Here is a 22534-nt window from a genome sequence, read left to right on the forward strand (position 1 = left end):
GCTCTCTCGGAAATGGGTAAGATAATCAGCCTGCTTTGACCCAAAAAAAAATAAATCAGGAGGTTGAAAAAGATCATAACAAGAACCAGTTTTATAATGTAACTGTACAGAAGCCACAATACATTTTTTTTTTGTGTGTGTGTGTGTGTGTGTGTGTGTTCAGCTCCAGCTGTCAGTGGGACATGGTGATATTTGAAGCTATACCATAGAGTGTGACAGATTTCTGGTAAAGCACGACATTGCTGTCTTGTTATGACAATGTGTGGTCACGGAGCTGTGGGTATAACATGTTAAGGTGTATGTGTGTGTATGTGTGAGAGATTTTTTTTTTTTTTTTCAGTGGGGATGGGTGTTTCAGTTTGACTCGGGTCAGCTTTTGACGGCAGTGAATAGGGTTTTTTTTTGTGTGGGTTCGAGAAAAGGTCTTTTATACAGAGACTAATCTAACAGTCAGATCTTTTTTTTTATGACAGAAGGTTTTGCACTGCAGATGAGTTTGCAAGATGTGAAAACTACACTAAATACGCTGCAACAAAGAATCATACACACTGCTTCAATATGTAATCTAGATTTCTACAACAATTAAAAAAATATATATATTATATATAATTACTTCTGTTTAATCGCTCTGTTAGTTTTAGTTTTGGAATGAACGCGAAGCTTCGATCTCTCGTTGTCGCTCTATATTTCTGTCTGCCTATTTGTCTTTCTCTCTTTCACCAGATGCTAATGAGAGAGAGAACGCCCCCTCTTGCCCTGATGATGTGAAACTGCTCTCGGAGCGATGCACAGTCATGCCCCAACTCTCAGTTTTACTGGGTCAGCCCACTACACATTCACAACACTCCAGCTAACTCTTGCTATCTTCATCTTTAACCTTCATCATTATGACATGTATAGCATCAGTGTAAATTTTATTGCCTTATAAAAGATTCAGTTTTCCAAAGAAAAGGAAATCTTCAAACTTTGTAGCTATTGTTGTAAATAGCTGTCATCACAACCCTTCATTCTTACCATCACTTTATTAATTAATGGGGCTACATCATCACTGAGAATTTATATTAGCACATGGTTTATAGCAACTATACAAACATATCATACAGAAGAGATTATGATAACACCTTATAAACAAACAAACAAACAAACAGTCAGACTGTGACACTAGGGATGATTATATTTAACCCCAAATCACACTCACCCATGCAAAAAGGGGGAAAAAAAACCCCACTATTGTCTATAATAGCTATATTCAGTAGAACTAAACTTTGAAGTTATGATAGAAGATTAAGTGAAATAACATTGCTAAATAAATAAATCAACAAGTGAATAAATGCAAAAGACAACTGAGTGAAAAAAAGATAAGAGAAGGGAAAGGATGAGCACTTTGTCAAACTGAGAGCTGCTGATGGGTTGACTTGGCGCGTTACATGTTTTTCATTCTCTGTGATGTTTTTTTTCTTTTCGTTTCCAGGATCCCAGTGACGAAGTCTTCAAGACATCAGAAGAAGAGAGACTGCCATACCAAAGCGTAAACCATTACCGACGCCTCCATAGTCTCTTTCTCTTTTCTCATATGGGTGCATGCCCAAACACACACACACACACACATGCACACACACACACGCGCACACACACACCTCTCATCTCGTGTCCTCTGTGACAACATTTCAGCAACTTCCAGGCCTGGACTAAAACTTGAAATGTAAGTCATATCATTCTATATTTATGATTGAATATCCTGTAAAGTACACTTATGTTTGACATTCTGTATTCATACAACTTGCTGTATGCATATAAACGTAATCCAGAGATGATGAACATACCGTCGTTATTGCTCTACAAGTAAACAAGCCTTCAAGAGTTTTCAAGGGTTCTTTGGACACTTAAGTGTTGTAACCTTCCTAAAAGGGTTCTGCTTGGAGCACTTTTTGCCAGGGAAACGCTCATTTGTATACTTCTACAGTACTGTGCAAAAGTCTTGGGGACCCTATATATATATATATATTTTTTTTTCCATACAAACTTTGTTATAGATTTCTATTGTATGACTTCCGCATTATCGAGTCAGTACAAAAACATTTTAGAGTCCAAACGTTCGTTTTCCAGCACAAAATTAAACGTTACAGAAAAAAATGTGTTGTATCTGAGCAGCATAAGAGAGCACTTTTCAGATTAAAAAAGAAAACATAATGAAGGCTGCTGGGTTTTGGTGCAAAATGAAGAAGCGAGTATGACAAAGTGTCCAGAAGAACTGTGGCTGGTTCTGTAAGATGCTCAGTAAAACCTACAGCTCATTTCCTTATAAATCTGCACTCAAAGCAATTTTAAAGCAGAGAGAGTTGTCTCACACCAAATATTGACTTTGTTTCATTTATTATGGCTTACTGCTGTTTATAGTATTTTTTTTTAAATGTTGAAATGTTTAATTTCATTATTTTAAGTCGTTTTTTGGTCTACAGCATTTCTTTATATATGCCTAAGACTTTTGCACGGTACTATACATGCATACAACCTTTAAGGGTTCCCCTAGAAGGACAGCTAAAGAATCCTTACGGGTTTTAGGTTTATCCCCCCCAATTATGTTCAGTAGTACACTTTAAAACTCAGCAAGATTGCTACTGGAACCTGTAACAAGCTTTCGCATTGATATAGACTAAAGAGGCTTTGTCGTTTCTTCTATCTGAATAATGAAATACGGAAAGGCCTACTGCAAAATTGCCCTTACAACATGAAAATATGACATGCAACATTATTCATAGGCTAACAGTTTTAAATATTTATTTCTGACCATATGTTTACTGTCAGGCAAAATTTAGAGAGTCTGTAAGCGTTCTTCGGTTGTCCCTCTGGAGACCTTTAGGGTTTTGTGTAGAAGCCTATAACCAAACGTTTCCTTATCAGAAAGGGCTGCAGGTAGAACCCTTTCAGGAAGCTAAGAAACCTTAATTAACATTAAGAACCTTTTTTTTTCTTAGTATTGCAGTTCAGATCATTCTTCTGCATTTACTAATTCATTCGTGTTTGACTATTTGAATCCAAGAGCATTAGCATGCAGATTATAGAAACGACACATATTATAGATAAACAAACATGATGGCTTGTGTGTTCTGGCTAAACTTTACAAATATAGGTCAAAAGATTATTGGGCCAACACTGGTACTGCTAATCATTAACGCATGGTTATCAGGATTTTGCGGACATGGAAAGACAAAAGAGCGATTCTTTGCCAAGTCTTACATCTGTATGTATAACTTTATATTTAAAGAATCATCTCTGTCATAAATGAGTTTACATATAAATGAATCTACAGTAAGTCATGGGATGTTTTCCATCATTGGACGTTTGGATGCAATGTTGGGGAAGAATCGGGGTGGATAATGGGGTTTGTGCGTCTCTAGATGTGGTAGCGTTTAGAGGACCCAGCTTCTATAAAGTTTAGCAAATTCAACTTCTGAATTGTATATGTAAAGAAAAAAAAGAAAAAAAAAGGAATTCTGAGGCCCGATTGGTTAAAAAAAAACCTGAAAAGAAAAAGTAGGCTGCTGAGTTATTGATGTCTTCAAAGCCTGGTTTCCAAAAGTAGGCACCATAAACCAGCAGGTCTGCAAGAACCATGCCGTGTTCAAATTTATTAGTATTTTTGAAATAATATGACAGCCATGGAGCTCAATATAAATTACTAAATAAAGGTGTAGTTCTTATGGTTACAAGTCTAATTATCTGGTCACTTGAATGAATTTAACGTAAAGGTTGAGTACTGAATGCTTATGCATATATAATGACTAATCTACTGTATTTGCAAATTTTATATTAGCATACACACACACACACACACACACACGTGGTTTGGGTTGGATTACATATCGTTCAGGAATGAAAAAGCTCAACAGTCTCTAATATGCAAGTACGATTTTTTTTATTGGCCTAATATTTGAAATGGTTGGGTGATTTTCATTCAAAAAAGCAAGTATGTTTGATGATACAAGGCCCATGTTTAATCATAAGCGGTCTATGCCAAATATTTTTACATTGGAAGGTGTCCTTAGCTACAAAATGCTCTTTGCTGAGAACACCTCCAATACTGTTTGACTGGATTTGGGTGGACAATCCAATGGAAGCTTCTGAACTAATTAATTTACAAGGAGATATCATTCACTTTCTCCTTTGTTCTGCATCGTCCCACTTCCAGTTTGCACCATTGCCTCTTTCATCATCTCAATAGCAGATCAGGAAATTCTCATTGCTCAGCAAAAGCTACCAAAGATTTATTTACAGATAATAAAGATTTAAAAGGCATCTTAGCTAGAGGGCTGACACACAGTCAAACCAGAATTATTAGATATTTAGCCTAAACTGCTCATTATTCATCACCTCTATGGGAGTACTGCACATTTGCAGCTAGATGATAATCAGATAATCACCTGGCGTTCACGTTATTCTTTATTTCATAATTGTCAGGTCTTAATTTATTTTATAATAATATGTGATGCACATGTAACATGCATACCATGAAAAGTAATGTTTATAGTCTCAACCAACTCAAAAAAAAAAGCTAAAAAAGCTGTAAATTTTTTTATTGCAATTTAATGTCAAAATGTGATTGTGCAAAAACATACTATGTCAGAAAAGTTGTAACGTTTTAATGAAATATATATTATTGACATTATTTACAGTTATTCCAACAATGACATATTTAGTACAGAATAAATATTAGAGGTCATTTCATTCACGTATTGCATCAATCCATACGTGCCAGCATTTTGGTCTTCCAAGAGGTTTCAGTGCCGTAGGACAAAAGGTTGTATATTTAAGGGGGAAAGAGAACCCACAACCCACCTTTGTGGTGTCGACACGGATAATCAAACTACAGACATTTGAAAAAACAGGCGTTTGTTAATTATTTTAATTCACTCTCATTTTATCAATTAAATAAATCAAAAATTGCCAGCCGATATAAATAAAGTTGGGTATTCTGACATCTAGAAACGTGTGCTCTTACACTGACAAGTGTTTAATTGTAAGTGCGCAGACACTAAACTTGCATGGCCATTTGGGACGTAAAAATTATTATTAAGCATTTATGCATTAGTCTAATTACTTTTTTTTTTAAATCCCTGTACAATGCTACAAGATTTAATATATTTATTTAGCTTGGGACAGATTTACTGTATATTAATGCAGTAAAATTCATCGTAAATATTTATTTCTATATTTTTCAATTTGAAAGTGAGAAATTAAGGAGCGATGCATTTTTTCCCCCTGCAGGTAAAGAATGACAAATGATCTTTAACTTGTCTATGCAAAAGCCAATGAACTCTTGAATAGCCCAACTTCTCTGTTGACTTATTCTAAGACAGGAGTCCAGGGGGATTCTGAAGAAGAGAAAGAAATAATATTTAATTTGAAATTGAAATGTAACAAACGTTATGAAACCTGATGATCTGAATTGTGGTTGACACTACTTGCAGGTGAGAGATTATTTATTGCACCAGTAGGTTATCCATAATTACAAACCCATTTAAATAAAACAAAAACAAATCATTTTTTTTAAATGTTTGGATTGGTCTCATTTTACTCCCAAAAAATATATTAAAAATCCTCCTCATCATCATCCTCGCTTACATATGCCTTAAACACATCATGTAACCCACAAGACAAAACCAATAAGAGAAAAATAAGCCTTTAAACGTTAGTAAGATTATTGTGCGCAAAAAAACAGGCCACTTGGATTTCCCATCCTCTGTCTCCCTTTTTGCAGTCATATCACCTCAGAGTGCGACTAGATGTAGAGTTAGAGAGCAATGGAGACTGAGAAAAAAGTCCAAACCGCTCCGCTACTTTCCCCCTCCTCTGTTCACCCTTTCACACATCTGACAGAAAACTAGACCAAAAACCTCCACATTCTTTCCCTCTTTTACATCCTCCGTTTCCAGTCAGTTACCTGTTTGCCTCCTTTATATGCTTGTGTTTTAACAAGACGTGTGTGTGTGCGCGTTACACACCTGCACAGTTAAGCCTGAGCAAAGACTCTTCTGCAGTTGAAACGTCAGTTGGGAGTCTAAAAAACGGGTATCTACAGAAATCATCTAAAACATGCAGATGTTCAGATGATTTCTATAGATATCTATTTTTTCAGTATTTTCACAGCCTTATATGCAGAAGTGATAAAAGTACCTACATTCTTTACTAAATACTCAAGTTAATGTAGAAATGTACAAACTCCTAAATTATGAGAAGTATGAAAGCAAAAGTATGAGAAATATTAAGGGGGGGGGTCATCTGCCTCACATTGCATACAGAGTTTACTGATATTAAATTAGTGACCTTTCACCAAAGGACCAAGGAATGTGGGAAAACATTAGCTAATGCTAACACTATTCAAATAATCTATCAAAATGTTTGCTAGCATGATAATGCATCTGATGAGACAAACCAGTTAAAAGCCAGTAGCTAGCATCGCAATACAAACTGATTCAATAAATACAATGATGCCTTCTGACTTTACAAAAAATAAATGTAATGTTTGAAAATGTAGTGACTAGAAAGATTTTTCTCCAAAAGTAGAGTTCAAATCAGTATGTGGAAGAGAAAAAAACCCTCAAGTAACGTACAGGGGCCTGTTGCACCTGATCATAAGTCAGGGTGTAAAGTCGGTTCTAAACCATATGCCGAGAGATGTTAGTTTATAACCCGAGTGAGAGAATTTCGGTTGCACCAAAGATACTTAAGGTACGTCGGAACTAGTACTGTGTAATGCGATTATGGATCGTGTGCTGTATTTCACCATCACAAGCCAATCGGAAACAAGAACATAAATGATAAATAATTACATCCATGATCTGGACACAGGACAAGGCATAATGTCCATTTATTTTTTCCACCATTATATATTTACTTTGTGTTAATCATATTTCAATAGTAGATAAAATCAAAAGGATTGTGCTTTACAGTAAAGTTGTGAATCTATCCATCATCTCATTTTTGTATTTTATGCCGTTCTACTTGTGCTCTAGTGCAACAAATTAAATGACATTTCAGGAACATGCCATAGCAATGCAAAATAACTAACGCCTGTAAACTTAATCTGCACTCGAGTAAACCGACTGGCAGCATATTATTACATCAATCGTACACCTTTTAAACATTCTGTGGCATGTACTACCTTGCCAATATTTTGCACCAACCAAGGAAAGTGCTCGCTACAACTTCTGATATTAAAGTAGCTGTTTTATACAAGTCTTATAATTAATCCTTTTATATTTTCACATATAAATGGATTTGTGAACACACATCTCTGTGTCCACTTCCAGTCAGTGGACTATCTACGTAAAGATATCCAGGTCCAGATTTTATCCCCCCCCCAAAAAAAGCAGCATTTACAGGTCCAAATAATGCAGATGCATTGTTCACGTTGAACAAAATCAGAGTTATTTGCAGTGAACATTACACCTACTAGTGCTTAGTTCCAGCTTAAAACCATGTTGAAACTATATACAGTAACTTGATGCAAGTGCCACATTTTTAGTAGTTATCCATTTATATTGAAACGAGGCTATAACTTGCGCTCAGTTGGACTAACTGGCTGCAGATACTTCTATAATAGTTGTTGTACCTTGAACAAAAAAAGAAGAAGAAAAAAAAGAAAACCCAGTGCACCTTTTAGACTATATACTGTATGCACTTGGTCTTATTTTTGCAAGTCCAGATCTTCTCCGGACTTGTCCTACACCTTTGGTTTCTTGCCCACACTATGATAATGTTGAGGTTAATGGAGGCGAGTGTTTTAAATACATTCACACTGTACAGACCTCATACTGTAGCTGTCATTCACATATTGTCCACTGCATTATCGTGGTGTGGGTGAGAAACCAAAGGTTTAAGACCACATGTGGCAGTCCAGGAAATATCTGGGCCTGCAAAAGATGATCAAATAAATAGATACACTATATATTTTAAATCAACGATACATCGTCTTACACCTTTGGTTTCTTACCCACACTATGATAATGCTGAGGTTAATGGAGAGGATTGTTATAGATACATTCATACTGTACAGACCTTACACCCACGTTGTCCTTTTGAACTCATATGATGCACAGGCTAAGGAGATTTAAATTTCTCACAATGTGAGCTGATTTAACTTACCCTACTACATTAGGGTACATAATGCGTTTCCCTACCAACATCCAGGAAAGGAGAAAATGTACATCAAAAAGAGAATTGTATGACAAAGTTGCAGTGTTTTACTGCACATTTCTGCATCTTTCCAAATCCCATTTTCATATAGTTTATTTGTGGGGATTTGGGAAATTGTGTTCCTGGGTCCTAATGCACTACCATTGGATTTTAAACACATATCATCCCTATTCTTTGAGCGAGAGTTTGAAACTACTCTTTGCTGATGCTTAAAACCAGGCTCAACACTGGTTATATTCTGAAAATGTAAAATGACAACAAAATTAAAAGGCTGTAAGAGGCAGAGAGAGAGAGAGAGAGAGAGAGAGAGAGAGAGAGAGTGTTACACAGGGGAACCACTGTGTAGAGTCAGAAATATAGGCAAAGAGAGTAACTGATGCAAGTCATGTATGGAAACTATACATATGTTGCGTGTTGTGGGAATGAGAAAGATGCCTGTATAGAAGTAGACGGCGAGAGAACAAACAAGAGCGGGGGCGGGATGTACGGAGGTTTCCCTTGTCCACTTCCTGTACTGTTGTCGTTTCGTGGTCAACTTCCTGTCACATGTCTTTGAAAAACACTACAGACCTCTGACATAAACACAACTCTTCTTCTCACTCACATAAACACACAAAGTGACAGACACACAAACATGCACACGTACACACACACACTTACACTCTGACACAGACACACACACACACACTGTTGACAGGAAGCTTTGCCACTCGCATATCGTATATACACTCTCACACACGCCTACGCTCTACCTGATGAAGCCTACATGTCGACTCATACGCATTTCAGACCCAAGACGAAGTGAGTCACTCACCACATGAGATGCTCAAGATAACACATTCAACCTTGTGAACAATGGTTTTGGCAGAGGTTGTGCTTTTACCATGATCTGAGATCAGTTTTGTGGTCACTTGTAGATAATGTTAAAACTCAGGTGGCACACAAGCCAATAATTTATAAAAAAAAAACTTTTACCCTGGCCTTCAGCAACATGCTACATTTGCTTGCATTCATGTTTTTGGCAAATTCTTTCAATTCTTGACCAGGATTTCTCACAAAGGATTTCTATGTGCTTACAATTCTGCAGCTTAACCAAGGATATACCAGACATTAGGTAAAACTAGATTTTGTTGTTCTGTGTGCTGTGAGTACATGTAGTTGTTTGTTTACGAACTTGGGATATGGTAATAAATAGATCGTGTGGGAAAGAAAGAATAAGGGATGGAGCAAGACAGAGACAGAGGGAGATCCGTGACTCTTTCCTCAGGATGTGGTTTTCTTTTCGGGGTTTTAAGGGTGAGGTTCTCTCTGTGACAAATATAAGAGTTACTTTTGATCGGCAGCACCTGCTTTTGAGAGTGTGTGAGCTCACATGTGTGTTCCTGTCAGTGTAAGTGTGGGTGTGCTTCTTTAACATGTTTATATGAAATGTTTTTACATTGCAAGGTGTGTGTGTGTGGGGGGGGGGGGGGGGGGGGGGTGGCAGAGGGGCGGAGGATGATTGGGGGAGAGAAAAAAAAGTTTGCACGTGTGAAAGTCTTGTTTCATTTGTAAGCAGAGGAGCTCACACAAGACGGAATATATATGTCTGTGTATATCGCGTGCTGAAGAAAAAGGAGTACAAAAGACAGGTATGTGCAAAGTGGTACAAGAAAAAAAAAAAAATTGAAGTGCTACAAGATAGACTAGAACGATGAAGCTCAAGTCAACTGAAAAGTACCTATTTAGCAAGATGAAATGTATCTTATCTCTCTTCCTTTCTTTTTCTCCTTTATCGGGTTGACACCCAGTTTAATAACTGAAAAAGAGCAGACAGGAAAGATGTTCGAGAAAATAAACCGGGGGGGGGGGGGGGGGGGGACGATGACGACGACTCCTGAAGTAAAAGCTTCACATCTGTAATTGCGCCACCATTTCAGTTCCCAAGGTTTGATCTGGTTATCTGATTTAAAGTTTAATGTGAAATTATAACTGTGCTTCTCTCTTGTTCTTTACAGCTTAAAAAGATGCCATGACGACTGTTGTGGGACTTTAGCTTGGCAGGTAGAGAGCTTTTAAAAACGGTCTTGGACTCCTCTCTGGCACAAACACGTTTCTAAACATCATGGCTGATCACAGTTCCAGCCACCCTTCTGAGCCTCCACCCTTCCCTGCCATGTACCGCCCTCAAACGCAAGGTCAAAGATCAAACTATGGCCTTTTTCAGAACAGTTCTGTGAGCAGAATAAACCAGTATGAAGATAGCAGCCTTCTGAATGACCCTGCTGACAATTGTGAGAATGCTGGAACAAGTATGAACGGAATTGGTGAGCAGATAAATACAGCATATTGGGACATGGAGTCTCTGATCTTGTCTCAAGCTGGTGCATTCAACAGAACCAAAGCCCCCAGTGAACGATATGAGGAAGAATGGAATTCCAGTTCACAGCAGCAGGATGCAATAGAAAATTATGGTACTACAGGAGGGAATCCTCAGAAACTTGACTCTTTCTCCGAAGCGTTTTCTGGCCGAAGCATTTCTAGAATTAACAGCTGTGTTGATCAGGTTGGATACAATGTTGATCCAAACAACTCTCCCACTATTCCATCTCTTCCTTCCCTCTCTTTCCCTCTGGTTCTGAGTCCTCCTCCTACACCTCTTCCTCAACCATCTCTTTCTCCTCCTAAACGGGGTCTTTATCCCCCTGCTGCACAGTCTCTGTGCCAAACACAATCACAGTCCCCTTGCGAAGGTTCGTTGCGGTTCTTTTCATCCCTTTCTTGTACCAGTTCTATTCTTCCTGGGGTTTTCACTCCTACTCACTGGCTCCCACTTTCCACTGACACCAGTGGGAGTGGAGACATAACACAGCATCTCCCCCAAGACCCGGGCCCATCTGCAGTCTACCCAGAGGGGGTGGGGATTCATCTAAGACAGCCGAGTGCTACAGAGGGAGACACAGGTAACTGAAGTAGCTCTTTATGAAAAGAAAAAAAAAAAGCAGAGTTTATGTAAGAACTTAATTTCTGATAAATCCAGAGTCTCTCTTTTGTCAGACTGCTCTCTAGAGACTTCTCCATGTTCACCTCTGGTTCAGCATCCACCCCCACAATCTGTTCCAAACCTTGAGAGGGAGCATTGTCCTGTGACCTCTGAACAGCACATGACATGGTCCCAGGTAGATATTCTAGGTCAGCTCTCTAATAACTAACCTGCACAATTTTCATTTTTAGCACTCATCTGTAAACCTTTTCCCTCCACAGATGATGCCATTATCTCAACCTTTTTGCCCTCCAGTCAATCACTTGAACACTCAGACAGAGGGGCTGAGGGTGCAGGAGGACACGAAGCCCACTGCAGGGTTCCAGCGAACACCTTTTTTATGCTTGTCCAGCTCACAGGTATGAAGGATTCATAATAGGGAAAATACTGATCACTAGTACCAGTAGGAAAAATGAGGCTCAGTGAATGACACCAAATTATGGACTTTTGGTGTTATTAGAATAATCCCTTGGCAATCTACACTGGAGTTCCATTCCACAGCGTCCTCCAGTCAGGAGCACTGGGGGAAGATCGGCAACACATGGCTCATCACTATACTCCACTTCCCATGCTGAATCCCACTCGCAGTGGAACAGGGCTGTACTATAACCTGCTGCCTCCAATGAACCACCAGGACCAGTGGTCAGAGGAAACAGGACATCGTATTCAACAGGGGTGAGAAAGTGTTCGTACTGTCTTTTAGAATTGAGTCATTCCCAACTGGTATGTATTGTACTTTAGTACCCTGTACCCTGCTGCTGAAGAACGCATCAAATAAATTACATTTAAAAATAATTGAAAATGAACAACACTATAGTTTTAAGCAAATGACTCATACTCTGCTTTCCTTCATACACAAAAAAGGCAAGTGAATATAGGGCCAGAGTTTCAGGCTGAGATACCTGATCTGCTTGAGCAGGAGGAGATAGAGTTGTCATCTGAGGAACCACTTTGGGAGGAATTACTTTGGAAACCATGGGCGGAATTGGACAGGAATGATGACCTACTAGAGCAGGGTAAGTACCCAAGTAAATGTTAACCTTACACTATATTGAAAGTACTTTTACACTTTTAAATCAGACCTGCACTACATAAAAAGTAGCCTAAGGCTTTTTCTTAACCGGTTGAAGTCTAATGTCTGCCAGTAGGCCAGATTTTGAGATTTCTTTTAGGTCTTGTTAGATTTGCTCTATTCTTGGTGCCATCCATGTGTATACCCAATCTACTATAGAGAATAAGGAGCACACATGGGACCAGCATGTACTACCATGTGTTCTTCCCATTAATATAAAAGTATTTTTTGTTGTGGATTTCCCTGCATGTTCAGTTTAACTATTTAATTTACAAATCATGCAAAGGTTAATATTTCTTTACTTTCACCTTAAATTCCATGATCTATAGCTTATACATTTCCCTGACACACTTTGAAATACTCTGCATCACTTTTTCTATATTCATTTCTTCTGCGGGACTTCACTTCCCTTTTGGGTAAATTAACATGCTTTATCGTATTTAAATTGGGGAATACTTGATAGACTTATCAGGTCTAGAAGGTTTAATTTGGTCTTTGTTCAACTCCTTAGTTAGTTCAGCAATGCATTTTAAAAGTTTCTTTACGTGCTATTATATTACCACCGTATTTAAACAAACAACTAAAAGCACAAAGTTCTGATGTTAATCACATTACAAAAGATAATGAGGCATGCTTTCAATTACATTACATCCTTTATCGGTCCATAAAACTTGGCAATGTGCTACACTTTCTACACTTAATTATGGCTTTGAATTTTGTCGTCATGCCTTTACATGTTCAGCCGTCAAAGGTTTTCACAATTAGACAAAAGTGATGTATGAAAAGGATATGATTACTATACAGGTGCATCTAAAAAAATTTGAATATTGTGAAAAAAAATTCAATATTTTCCATCAGTTATTTAAAAGGTTCTGACTGCAAAGTTGGAATTCTGGGCAGAAATGTTCCATTTATATTGCTGTTGGAGTTTTGAGAGGTTTCATGTTGAAGTTGATCTGAGTTAAAATTGAGGAGTTGCACTGCTGCACACCCACCTACGTGTAAATGTTTTGGAGAGATAAAATATGTCCCGCATTTTATGATTCAGAAGATTGCCCAAACATGACCAACGTGGGTCGTGTTTGACCTACTTTTAACCAAAACAAGTTGGCATGGGCAAACATGGCAGACTCTGCTCTCCTACCAGCTACAGTGGTGCTTGAAAGTTTGTGAACCCTTTAGAATTTTCTATATTTCTGCATAAATATGACCTAAAACATCATCAGATTTTCACACAAAAGTCCTAGAAGTAGATAAAGAGAACCCAGTTAAACAAATGAGACAAAATTATTATACTTGGTCATTTATTTATTGAGGAAAATTATCCAATATTACATATCTGTGAATGGCAAAATTATGTGAACCTCTAGGATTAGCAATTAATTTGAAGGTGAAATTAGAGTCAGGTGTTTTCAATCAATGGGATGACAATCAGGTGTGAGTGGGCACCCTGTTTTATTTAAAGAACAGGGATCTATCAAAGTCTGATCTTCACAACACATGTTTGTGGAAGTGTATCATTGCACGAACAAAGGGGATTTCTGAGGACCTCAGAAAAAGCGTTGTTGATGTTCATCAAGTTGGAAAAGGTTACAAAACCATCTCTAAAGAGTTTGGACTCCACCAATCCACAGTCAGACAGATTGTGTACAAGTGGAGGAAATTCAAAACTATTGTTACCCTCCCCAGGAGTGGTCGACCAACAAAGATCACTCCAAGAGCAAGGTGTGTAATAGTCAGCGAGGTCACAAAGGACCCCAGGGTAACTTCTAAGCAACTGAAGGCCTCTCTCACATTGGCTAATGTTAATGTTCATGAGTCCACCATCAGAACACTACTGAACAACAAATGGTGTGCATGGCAGGGTTGCAAGGAGAAAGCCACTGCTCTCCAAAAAGAACATTGCTGCTCGTATGCAGTTTGCTAAAGATCACATAGACAACCCAGAAGGCTATTGGAAAATGTTTTGTGGGTGGATGAGACCAAAATAGAACTTTTTGGTTTAAATGAGAAGTGTTATGTTTGGAGAAAGGAAAACACTGCATTCCAGCATAAGAACCTTATCCCATCTGTGAAACATGGTAGTGGTACTATCATGGTTTGGGCCTGTTTTGCTGCATCTGGGCCAGGACGGCTTGCCATCATTGATGGAACAATGAATTCTGAATTATACCAGCAAATTCTAAAGGAAAATGTCAGGACATCTGTCCATGAACTGAATCTCAAGAGAAGGTGGGTCATGCAGCAAGACAATGACCCTAAGCACACAAGTCGTTCTACCAAAGAATGGTTAAAGAAGAATAAAGTTAATGTTTTGGAATGACCAAGTCAAAGTCCTCACCTTAATCCAAACGAAATGTTGTGGAAGGACCTGAAGCGAGCAGTTCATGTGAGGAAACCCACCAACATCCCAAAGTTGAAGCTGTTCTGTACGGAGGAATGGGCTAAAATTCCTCCAAGCCGGTGTGCAGGACTGATCAACAGTTACTGGAAATGTTTAGTTGCAGTTATCTGGTGGGGTCACACCAGATACTGAAAGCAAAAGGTTTACATACTTTTACCACTCACAGATATGTAATATTGGATTGTTTTCCTCAATAAATAAATGACCAAGTATAATATTTTTGTCTCCTTTGTTTAACTGGGTTCTCTTTATCTACTTTCAGGACTTGTGTGAAAATCTGATGTTTTAGGTCATATTTATGCAGAAAAATAGAAAATTCTAAAGGGTTCACAAACTTTCAAGCACCACTGTAAAAAGAAAAGAAGGAAAATATGAAAGTGAATAAGCCAGAAAGCACACTAAAAAAAAGCAATCGAACCAAAAGCTTGTCTGCAAGAATTTTCATGAAGGGGCAGACGGCCCACTGGAATCAAGGATGAAACAGGTGCAAAATCTGATGAATTTGCAGCATTTGTCTTCGATTGGTGAATCTGAGTACGGAGTTATACACCTAAAGTTTTGAACTTACAGAGAGGGGGAAAAAAACGATAACACAAAAGCAGTAACAGAGAAAAGATGCCTTTTTCTTTTGTTTCACAGATCTATTCACAAAAGATCAACCACAAATTACATGCCTGTGACTCAAAACTCTCCAAGGTTGATGCAGAGTCACGATGTTTTCCGCGCATCACCATCTTGGTGTGACATAGTTCTGCAATTATGCTAAATCATTAAAAAGCTTATTCGGCTATTTCCGTGGGGCCATACTTTTTTACCTTGAGGTAGGATATTTGGTCCCAAAATGGAGAAAAGTGACCCTCAGCATATCAAAATGACCCCATTTCATCTGCAGGATATTGTTCTTGCAAGACATAGGAAAATGACATGCACGATAAAGTAAAAAAAAAAAAAAAAATTCAGATGACTTTTCAGTCAGAACCTTTCAGAAAGTGAAAACTTAATATATTCAAAGGCTTATTATACATAAACTAAAATGTTTCTCGCATTTTTCTATTTTAAATTTTTATAATTGTGCCCTACAGCACAAAAAAACCCTCAAAATATTAGAATATTTAATTTCGAGTTTGAGTAAATTATTCTTCAAACAGTATAAATACTGTGTATTGCTTGGTCTAGTTCAGTACACACAACCATAATAATGGGGCAGACTGCTGACTTGACAGTTGTCCAGAGGATGGGGAAAGCTTGGCAAAGTTTCACAAGGAGTGGACTGAGGCTGGTGTCAGTGCATCAAGAGCCACCACACACCGACATCTTCAGGAAAGGGGCTACAACTGTCACATTCCTAATATCAAGCCACTCCTAAACAGGAGACAACGTCAGAAACATCTTACTTGGGCTAAGGAGAGGAAGAACTGGACTGTTTCTCAGTGGTCCAAATTCCTCTTTTCAGATGAAAGTAAATTTTGCATTTCATTTGGAAACCAATGTCCTAGAGTCTGGAGGAAGAGTGGAAAGGCACAGAATCCAAGGTGTTTGAAGTCCAGTGTGAAGGTTCCACAGTCTGTGATGATTTGGGGCATCATGGCATCTGCTGGTGTTGGTCCACTGTGTTTCATCAAGTCTAAAGTCAACACCAGGAGATTTTAGAGCACTTCATGCTTCCATCTACTGACAAGCTTTATAGAAATGCGGATTTCATTTTCCAGCAGGACTTCACACCTGCCCACAGTGCCAAAACTACTACCAAATGGTTTGCTGTCCATGATATTACTGTGCTTGATTGGCCAGTACAACTCACCTGACCTGAACCCCATAGAGAATCTATTGGGTATGGTCAAGAAGATGAGAAACACTCGACCCAAAAATACAGGCGATCTGAAGGCAAAAAGCAACTGGGCTTCAATAACACCTCAGCAGTGCCACAGGCTAATCGCCTTCATGCCACACCACACTGATGCAGTAATTCGAGCCCCAAGCAAGTACTGAGTGTAGAAATGAACATACTTTTCAGAAGTTGGACATTTCTGTATTACAAATCCTTTTTTTAATTGATAATAGGAAATACTCTAATAATTTGAGAAACTGGATTTCAGAATTTCATGAGCTATAAGCTATAAATCAAAACAAACAAAAAGGCTTGAAAATTTTCACTTTATTTGTAATGAATACACAATATATGAAAGTTTACCTTTTTGAATTAAGTTACGAAAAAAAGAACTTTCACGATAATCTAATTTTTTGAGAGGCACCTGTATATATTCAGCAACTTTGGTATTACATCACAAGTTGATAACCGGAGCATCCGTCTACAGATGACAATGTACAAGGTATACAGTTTTATATAAAGCTGCTTATTAGGCTAAAGCAATTTCAGCTGCACTGCCCCAACACCTCTGGAGTACACTGCATGTTCTTGACTTGTTCATAAATAGATAGATAACCATGTGGAATTTTTTCTCAGTGGAGAATCTCCTAGATCTCAGTACTTCTACTGCTTTACCTGGAGGTGTTGCTAATCTGGAACTTGCCCTTCATAGCCTGTTCTTATGCCAAGGAAATGTATTGGTGAGGAAACAGAAATAAAATAAAATCCTTAGTCATACATTTGAGATTTGCTCTTGACATTTGTTTTTCTCCACACTGTCTTTCTATTACAGGCTGCTTTGGAGAGGATGTTTTTCTCAAATTCAAAACCCTTTAGAGACTACCATTATTCTGGTACAACTCTACATCATTTTTGTCACAGAAAATGCCGACCAAAAGAGATAGTATATTTAAAGTTAGAAAGCAGCGGACCTGTATGTGATCATACAAATTAATTAGATTGACATAGATATCCAAATTATGATTACCTCCAAGTTACATAGAGGAGACTAGGCTTTAGATCATTTGCAGTTTCTTTAACAATACAGTACATTGTATTATTTGCCATTAAGTTTCATATGTCATCTTTACTATCATTTTGAGTGGCTAAAGAAAAATCAAGGATGCTTTGTTCGTTTGTCTTTTAAAGCTAAAGAATGAAATCCCTCCACCTGTGGTCCCTCTCTTACAGGCAGTGACGTCTGGCGGTTGAGTGAGCAAAAGTTGTTTCATAAGGCTTTTGCCATGTATGGAAAAGACTTCTCATTCATTCACAAAATGGTATGTAAAATCATAACATACAGTACCTTTAACATTAGTAATACTGACAGCCCAACTCAAACATGACAATTCACCACAGGTACAAACAAAGGGGGTGTCACAGTGTGTGGAATTCTACTATCACTCCAAACGGCTCAGAGAGAAACAGAGGAAGCTAAAGGAGAAGGAAGCGCAGCAACATCAAATTGCTGCAGAACCACTTACTTCAAATAACCAGGTAAAATTAGATTTCATTTCTTTAAAAATGTTGATAGATTATGCCTCTGAGTCATCAAACAGTAATAAAAGCATTTAAATAATAATAAGTAAGCAAGCTTGACTGAAAGTGTCCTTTTTTGACAGGTCATGGTGATGAACCCCATTAATGTAGACAGGCTAATTCATACACCTGCACTGGCTCCAAGCTTTCCCTGCAAACAATGCGGAAAGTAAGTGTATTCCTGACTTCATATACAGTGCCTTGAAAAAGTATTCATACCCCTTGAACTTTTTCACATTTTTCCACCTTACAACCACGAACTTAAAAAGTTTTTTATTGAGATTTTATGTGATAGACCAACACAGAGTAGCACATAATTGTGAAGTGAAACGAAAATGATAAATGGTCTTCAAAATTTTAAACAAATAAAAATCTGAAAAATGTGGTGTGCATTAGTATTCAGCCCCCTGTACTCTGATGCCTCTAAATACAATCCAGTGCAATCAATTGCCTTCAGAAGTCATCTAATTAGTTAATAGAGTCCTACTGTGTGTAATTTACTCTCAGCATAAATACACTTGTTCTGTGAAGGCCTCAGTGGTTTGTTAGAGAACACTGAACAACAAACAGCATCATGAAGACCAAAGAACTCACCAGACAGGTCAGGGATAAAGTTCTGGAGAAGTTTAAAGCAGGGTTAGGTTATAAAAAAAAAATATCCCAAGCAGCACTGTTCAATCCATCATTCAAAAATGGAAAAAGTATGGCACAACTGCAAACCTACCAAGACATGGCCGTCCACCTAAACTGACAGAGCGAGCAAGGAGAGCACTGGTCAGAGAAGCAGCCAAGAGGCCCATGATCACTCTGGAGGAGCTGCAGAAATCCACAGCTCAGGTGGGAGAATCTGTGCACAGGACAACTATAAGTCGTACACTCCACAAATCTGGCCTTTTTGGAAGAGTGGCAAGAAGAAAGCCATTGTTGAAAGACAGGCATAAGAAGTCCCGTTTGCAGTTTGCCAGAAGCCATGTAGGGGACACAGCAAACATGTGGAAGAAGGTGCTTTGGTCAGATGAGACCAAAGTTGAACTTTTTGGCCTAAATGCAAAGCGCTATGTGTGGCGGAAAACTAACACTGCTCATCACCCTGCACACACCATCCCCACTGTGAAACATGGTGGTGGCAGCATCATGCTATGGGGATGTTTTTCAGCAGGGACAGGGAAGCTGGTCAGAGTTGATGGGAAGATGGATGGAGCTAAATACAAAGCAATCCTGGAAGAAAACCTGTTGGAGGCTACAAAAGACTTGAGACTGGGAAGGAGATTCACCTTCCAGCAAGACAATGACCCTAAACATACAGCCAGAGCTACAATGGAATGGTTTAGATCAAAGAATATTCATGTGTTAGAATGGCCCAGTCAAAGTCCAGACCTAAATCCCATTGAGCATCTGTGGCAAGACTTGAAAATTGCTGTTCACAGATGCTCTCCATCCAATCTGGCTGAGCTTGAGCTATTTTGCAAAGAAGAATGGGCAAAAAATTTCAGTGTCTAGATGTGCAAAGCTGGTAGAGACATACCACAAAAGACTTGCAGCTGTAATTACAGCAAAAGGTGGCTCTACAAAGTATTGACGGGGGTGGGGGGTGTCCTAATGCTGAATACTAATGCACACCACATTTTTCAGATTTTTATTTGTTTAAAATTTTGAAGACCATTTATCATTTTCATTTCACTTCACAATTATGTGCTACTCTGTGTTGGTCTATCACATAAAATCTCAATAAAAAACTTTTAAGTTTGTGGTTGTAAGGTGGAAAAATGTGAAAAAGTTCAAGGGGTATGAATACTTTTTCAAGGCACTGTATGGCAAAGGTTCTCAACATTAGTCTTTGTTGCCCACAGTCCTACACTGTTCCCTGCTCTTAATCCTCCAAACCCTCAAAACTTTTATGCGCAGGATCAGGCAAATATTTATTGTAAATATATCAAATACCTATTATTATATCCACATTCACACACACTGATTGGCTACTCTACTACTAGGCCATCAGCTCATATACCATGAGTAAAGAAAAACAAAATGGCAGAGCGTGTTGCTGAACCAACCAAGGACGAAATAAAAACTCTACTTGAAAACAAAACCCCCAAAATCATCAGGTATTAAAAAAACAAAACAAAACAGCTAAAATATATCTCTCTCACACACCCCTCCTGTTTCACAATCCAGCCCAGCTGGTGGCAGTAATGCACCTTTAAAGTTGGTTTGCCAATTGCCAAAAAATCCTGAAAAAGAAGCCAACACCACACACACACCCATAAATAAATAAATGTAAGCAACAAAATATGGAATAAAAATATTTGATGGTAAGAACACATCCTTCTTATTTTTCAAGAATCATCATTACATTTTTCACAAATTGCTACTGTCATTTTGCCAGTTTGTTTACATTCTAAGTAGAAATGATTTTGTCGGACGTTTTGTATAAAAAAGTTTTTATTTATCGAATTTGCAAAAAACAAAAATGCTCCGTTTTTCAAAATCCAGTGAATGTGGATAGAATAAAACAGTTATTCCACTCAATCTCATCATATATGGCTTATAGCCAGCTCAGTTCTACACACCTCGTCGGCCATCAGCTCACATACAACTCAATTTTGTGGAATAACTTAAATATATTATACAGGTATCAAGACAATTATGAGATCTTCAGTTAAGGGAATGTTTTTACTAATTTATCATGCAGACACTTAATTGTAGGATAAAATATCCTAGCACACAGGCACTGATTCCTTGACAAAAATGTAGAAATATGATTAAATCCTTCTTAAAATACAGAAATCATAAACTCACATTGTCAATTTCCTGTTTGTTTCTCTCATTCTGCATAAATCATTCTCAGGATGTTCTACAAGATCAAAAGCAGAAATGCTCACATGAAGATCCATCGTCAGCAGCAGGAGGACTGGAGGGAGAGAATCCATCCAAACAATCATCTTAACCTGACCCAGGTCCTGCAGAACCAAAACCGAACCCTGACCAATCCAAACCAGCTGGTTACACAGGGTCATGCAAACCAGTTATTAACCCAAAGCCTGATCCAGAACCTGGTGCAGTCTCAGGCTCAGCTTGCTTTTATCCAGAGCAACAAGACTCAAAGTACTTGTTTCACTACTGCCATCAGCAGTACAAATTCCACACAAAGCCCGCAGATGGCTCCCAAAACCCCAGCTCTACCACTTTACAGGGGTCCCCAACAGACATGGGGTGCGATTCATGGTAGCTTAGACTCTGGTCTGTATTATGACTAACAGAAGAGCACAAGTGGGGATTCAGGTTTAACGTCTTGGCTACAATTCAATGATGATTCTCCTTGTCCATTTCAGGAACAGTAAAACTGACATGTAGCTTAAGTTTGTACATAATGAATTTAAAACTATGTTAATTAAATGTCTACTGACTTAACATGCAGCCTTCAAATCTTTCCAACAATGATCCTGATTTAATACAATTTTTGAATAGTTGGTCTCCTACTGAACAGAAGTGCCTAATTTGTCATATCAGTTTTTTTTATTCACTCTTATTTAAGGCAAATCAAGCCTAACTTGTACATTTTATCCTGATAACTAGCTTGACACCAGAGAAATATAGCACCATCAGGATCTCATTTTCATAAAACACCAAGTTATCATCAGTCTGCAAAGCAAAAGCTACGGCTCAAGAAGGTTTGTTGCAAAGAAACTTATTTTCAGTATGAAACATCCTAGAGTCCATGAGGTAGATTTATGACACAAACCATTTATGACCCTGTTTACACATATATTGAGTCTAAAGGAGAAGAGTATTCTACTCTAATCAGTCTCCCTTGGTTTGGCTGTGGTCCAGAAGGATGGTCCTGGCAGAGTCTGCTTTTTGGGAAAACCTTTGTGAATATCAAATACAACACCAATACATTAGCATTGGGATTATTACACCAAACTACTGTGGAATTATTAAAAAGCACAGAACATTTACATTCAGTTCAGAAGAACCACCCTATGGTCTTGGGTATTGTCTACCAACTCTAGCTTGACTAAGCTTCTTGAAACTTCTAAAGGGGTAATTCTACCCTCTACATCCTACACAACTCAAGACAAGTTAAGAATTTTCTCTTTGGCAGCCGTCGGACAAAGTCCATGACAAGCGCATGAGTCACAACCGTTCAAGTACTTTTTGCACATTTCCTACGATGGCTTACTAGCCCGATCCTAGAGAGATAGACATGATGGCATGTAGGGCAGACGTGGGCTGTTGTTGATTGAGCTCTTTCGGTGGCCTTTCTCCTGGTTCTTTTTGCGTCTGCATGATCATTGAGCTTTCTTTCCCCTGCTACGAGTGCCTCTCTGCAAGCTGTCTTCCAAATGCTACGTTCTGCTGAAAGACGTTGCCAGTTATCCACTGAGAGACCAACTGCAAGCATGTCTCTCTTGCAGACATCTTGGAAACGTA

General features: G+C 38.4%; 1 protein-coding gene across 2 annotated transcripts; it reads left to right on the forward strand.

Moving 5' to 3' along the window:
• The first annotated feature begins 1471 nt into the window (after positions 1–1471).
• On the forward strand, positions 1472–21511 carry si:dkey-19b23.10 (transcriptional-regulating factor 1). Of its 2 annotated transcripts, none has more exons than XM_060924330.1 (12): positions 1472–1702; positions 10194–11138; positions 11233–11354; positions 11440–11577; positions 11679–11893; positions 12083–12234; positions 17159–17262; positions 17355–17415; positions 17753–17841; positions 17921–18058; positions 18184–18269; positions 20949–21511. In XM_060924330.1, the coding sequence occupies exons 2-12, from the start codon at positions 10301–10303 to the stop codon at positions 21355–21357; spliced, it is 2352 nt and encodes a 783-aa protein (XP_060780313.1). In that variant the 5' UTR covers positions 1472–1702; positions 10194–10300; the 3' UTR covers positions 21358–21511. The 2 variants fall into 2 exon arrangements, with proteins under 2 accessions (XP_060780313.1, XP_060780319.1); XM_060924336.1 differs by lacking the exon at positions 1472–1702 and adding an exon at positions 9750–9827.
• The last annotated feature ends 1023 nt before the right edge of the window (positions 21512–22534 follow it).

Source organism: Neoarius graeffei, chromosome 1 (assembly GCF_027579695.1).
Source record: "Neoarius graeffei isolate fNeoGra1 chromosome 1, fNeoGra1.pri, whole genome shotgun sequence".
Lineage (NCBI taxonomy): Eukaryota > Metazoa > Chordata > Actinopteri > Siluriformes > Ariidae > Neoarius > Neoarius graeffei.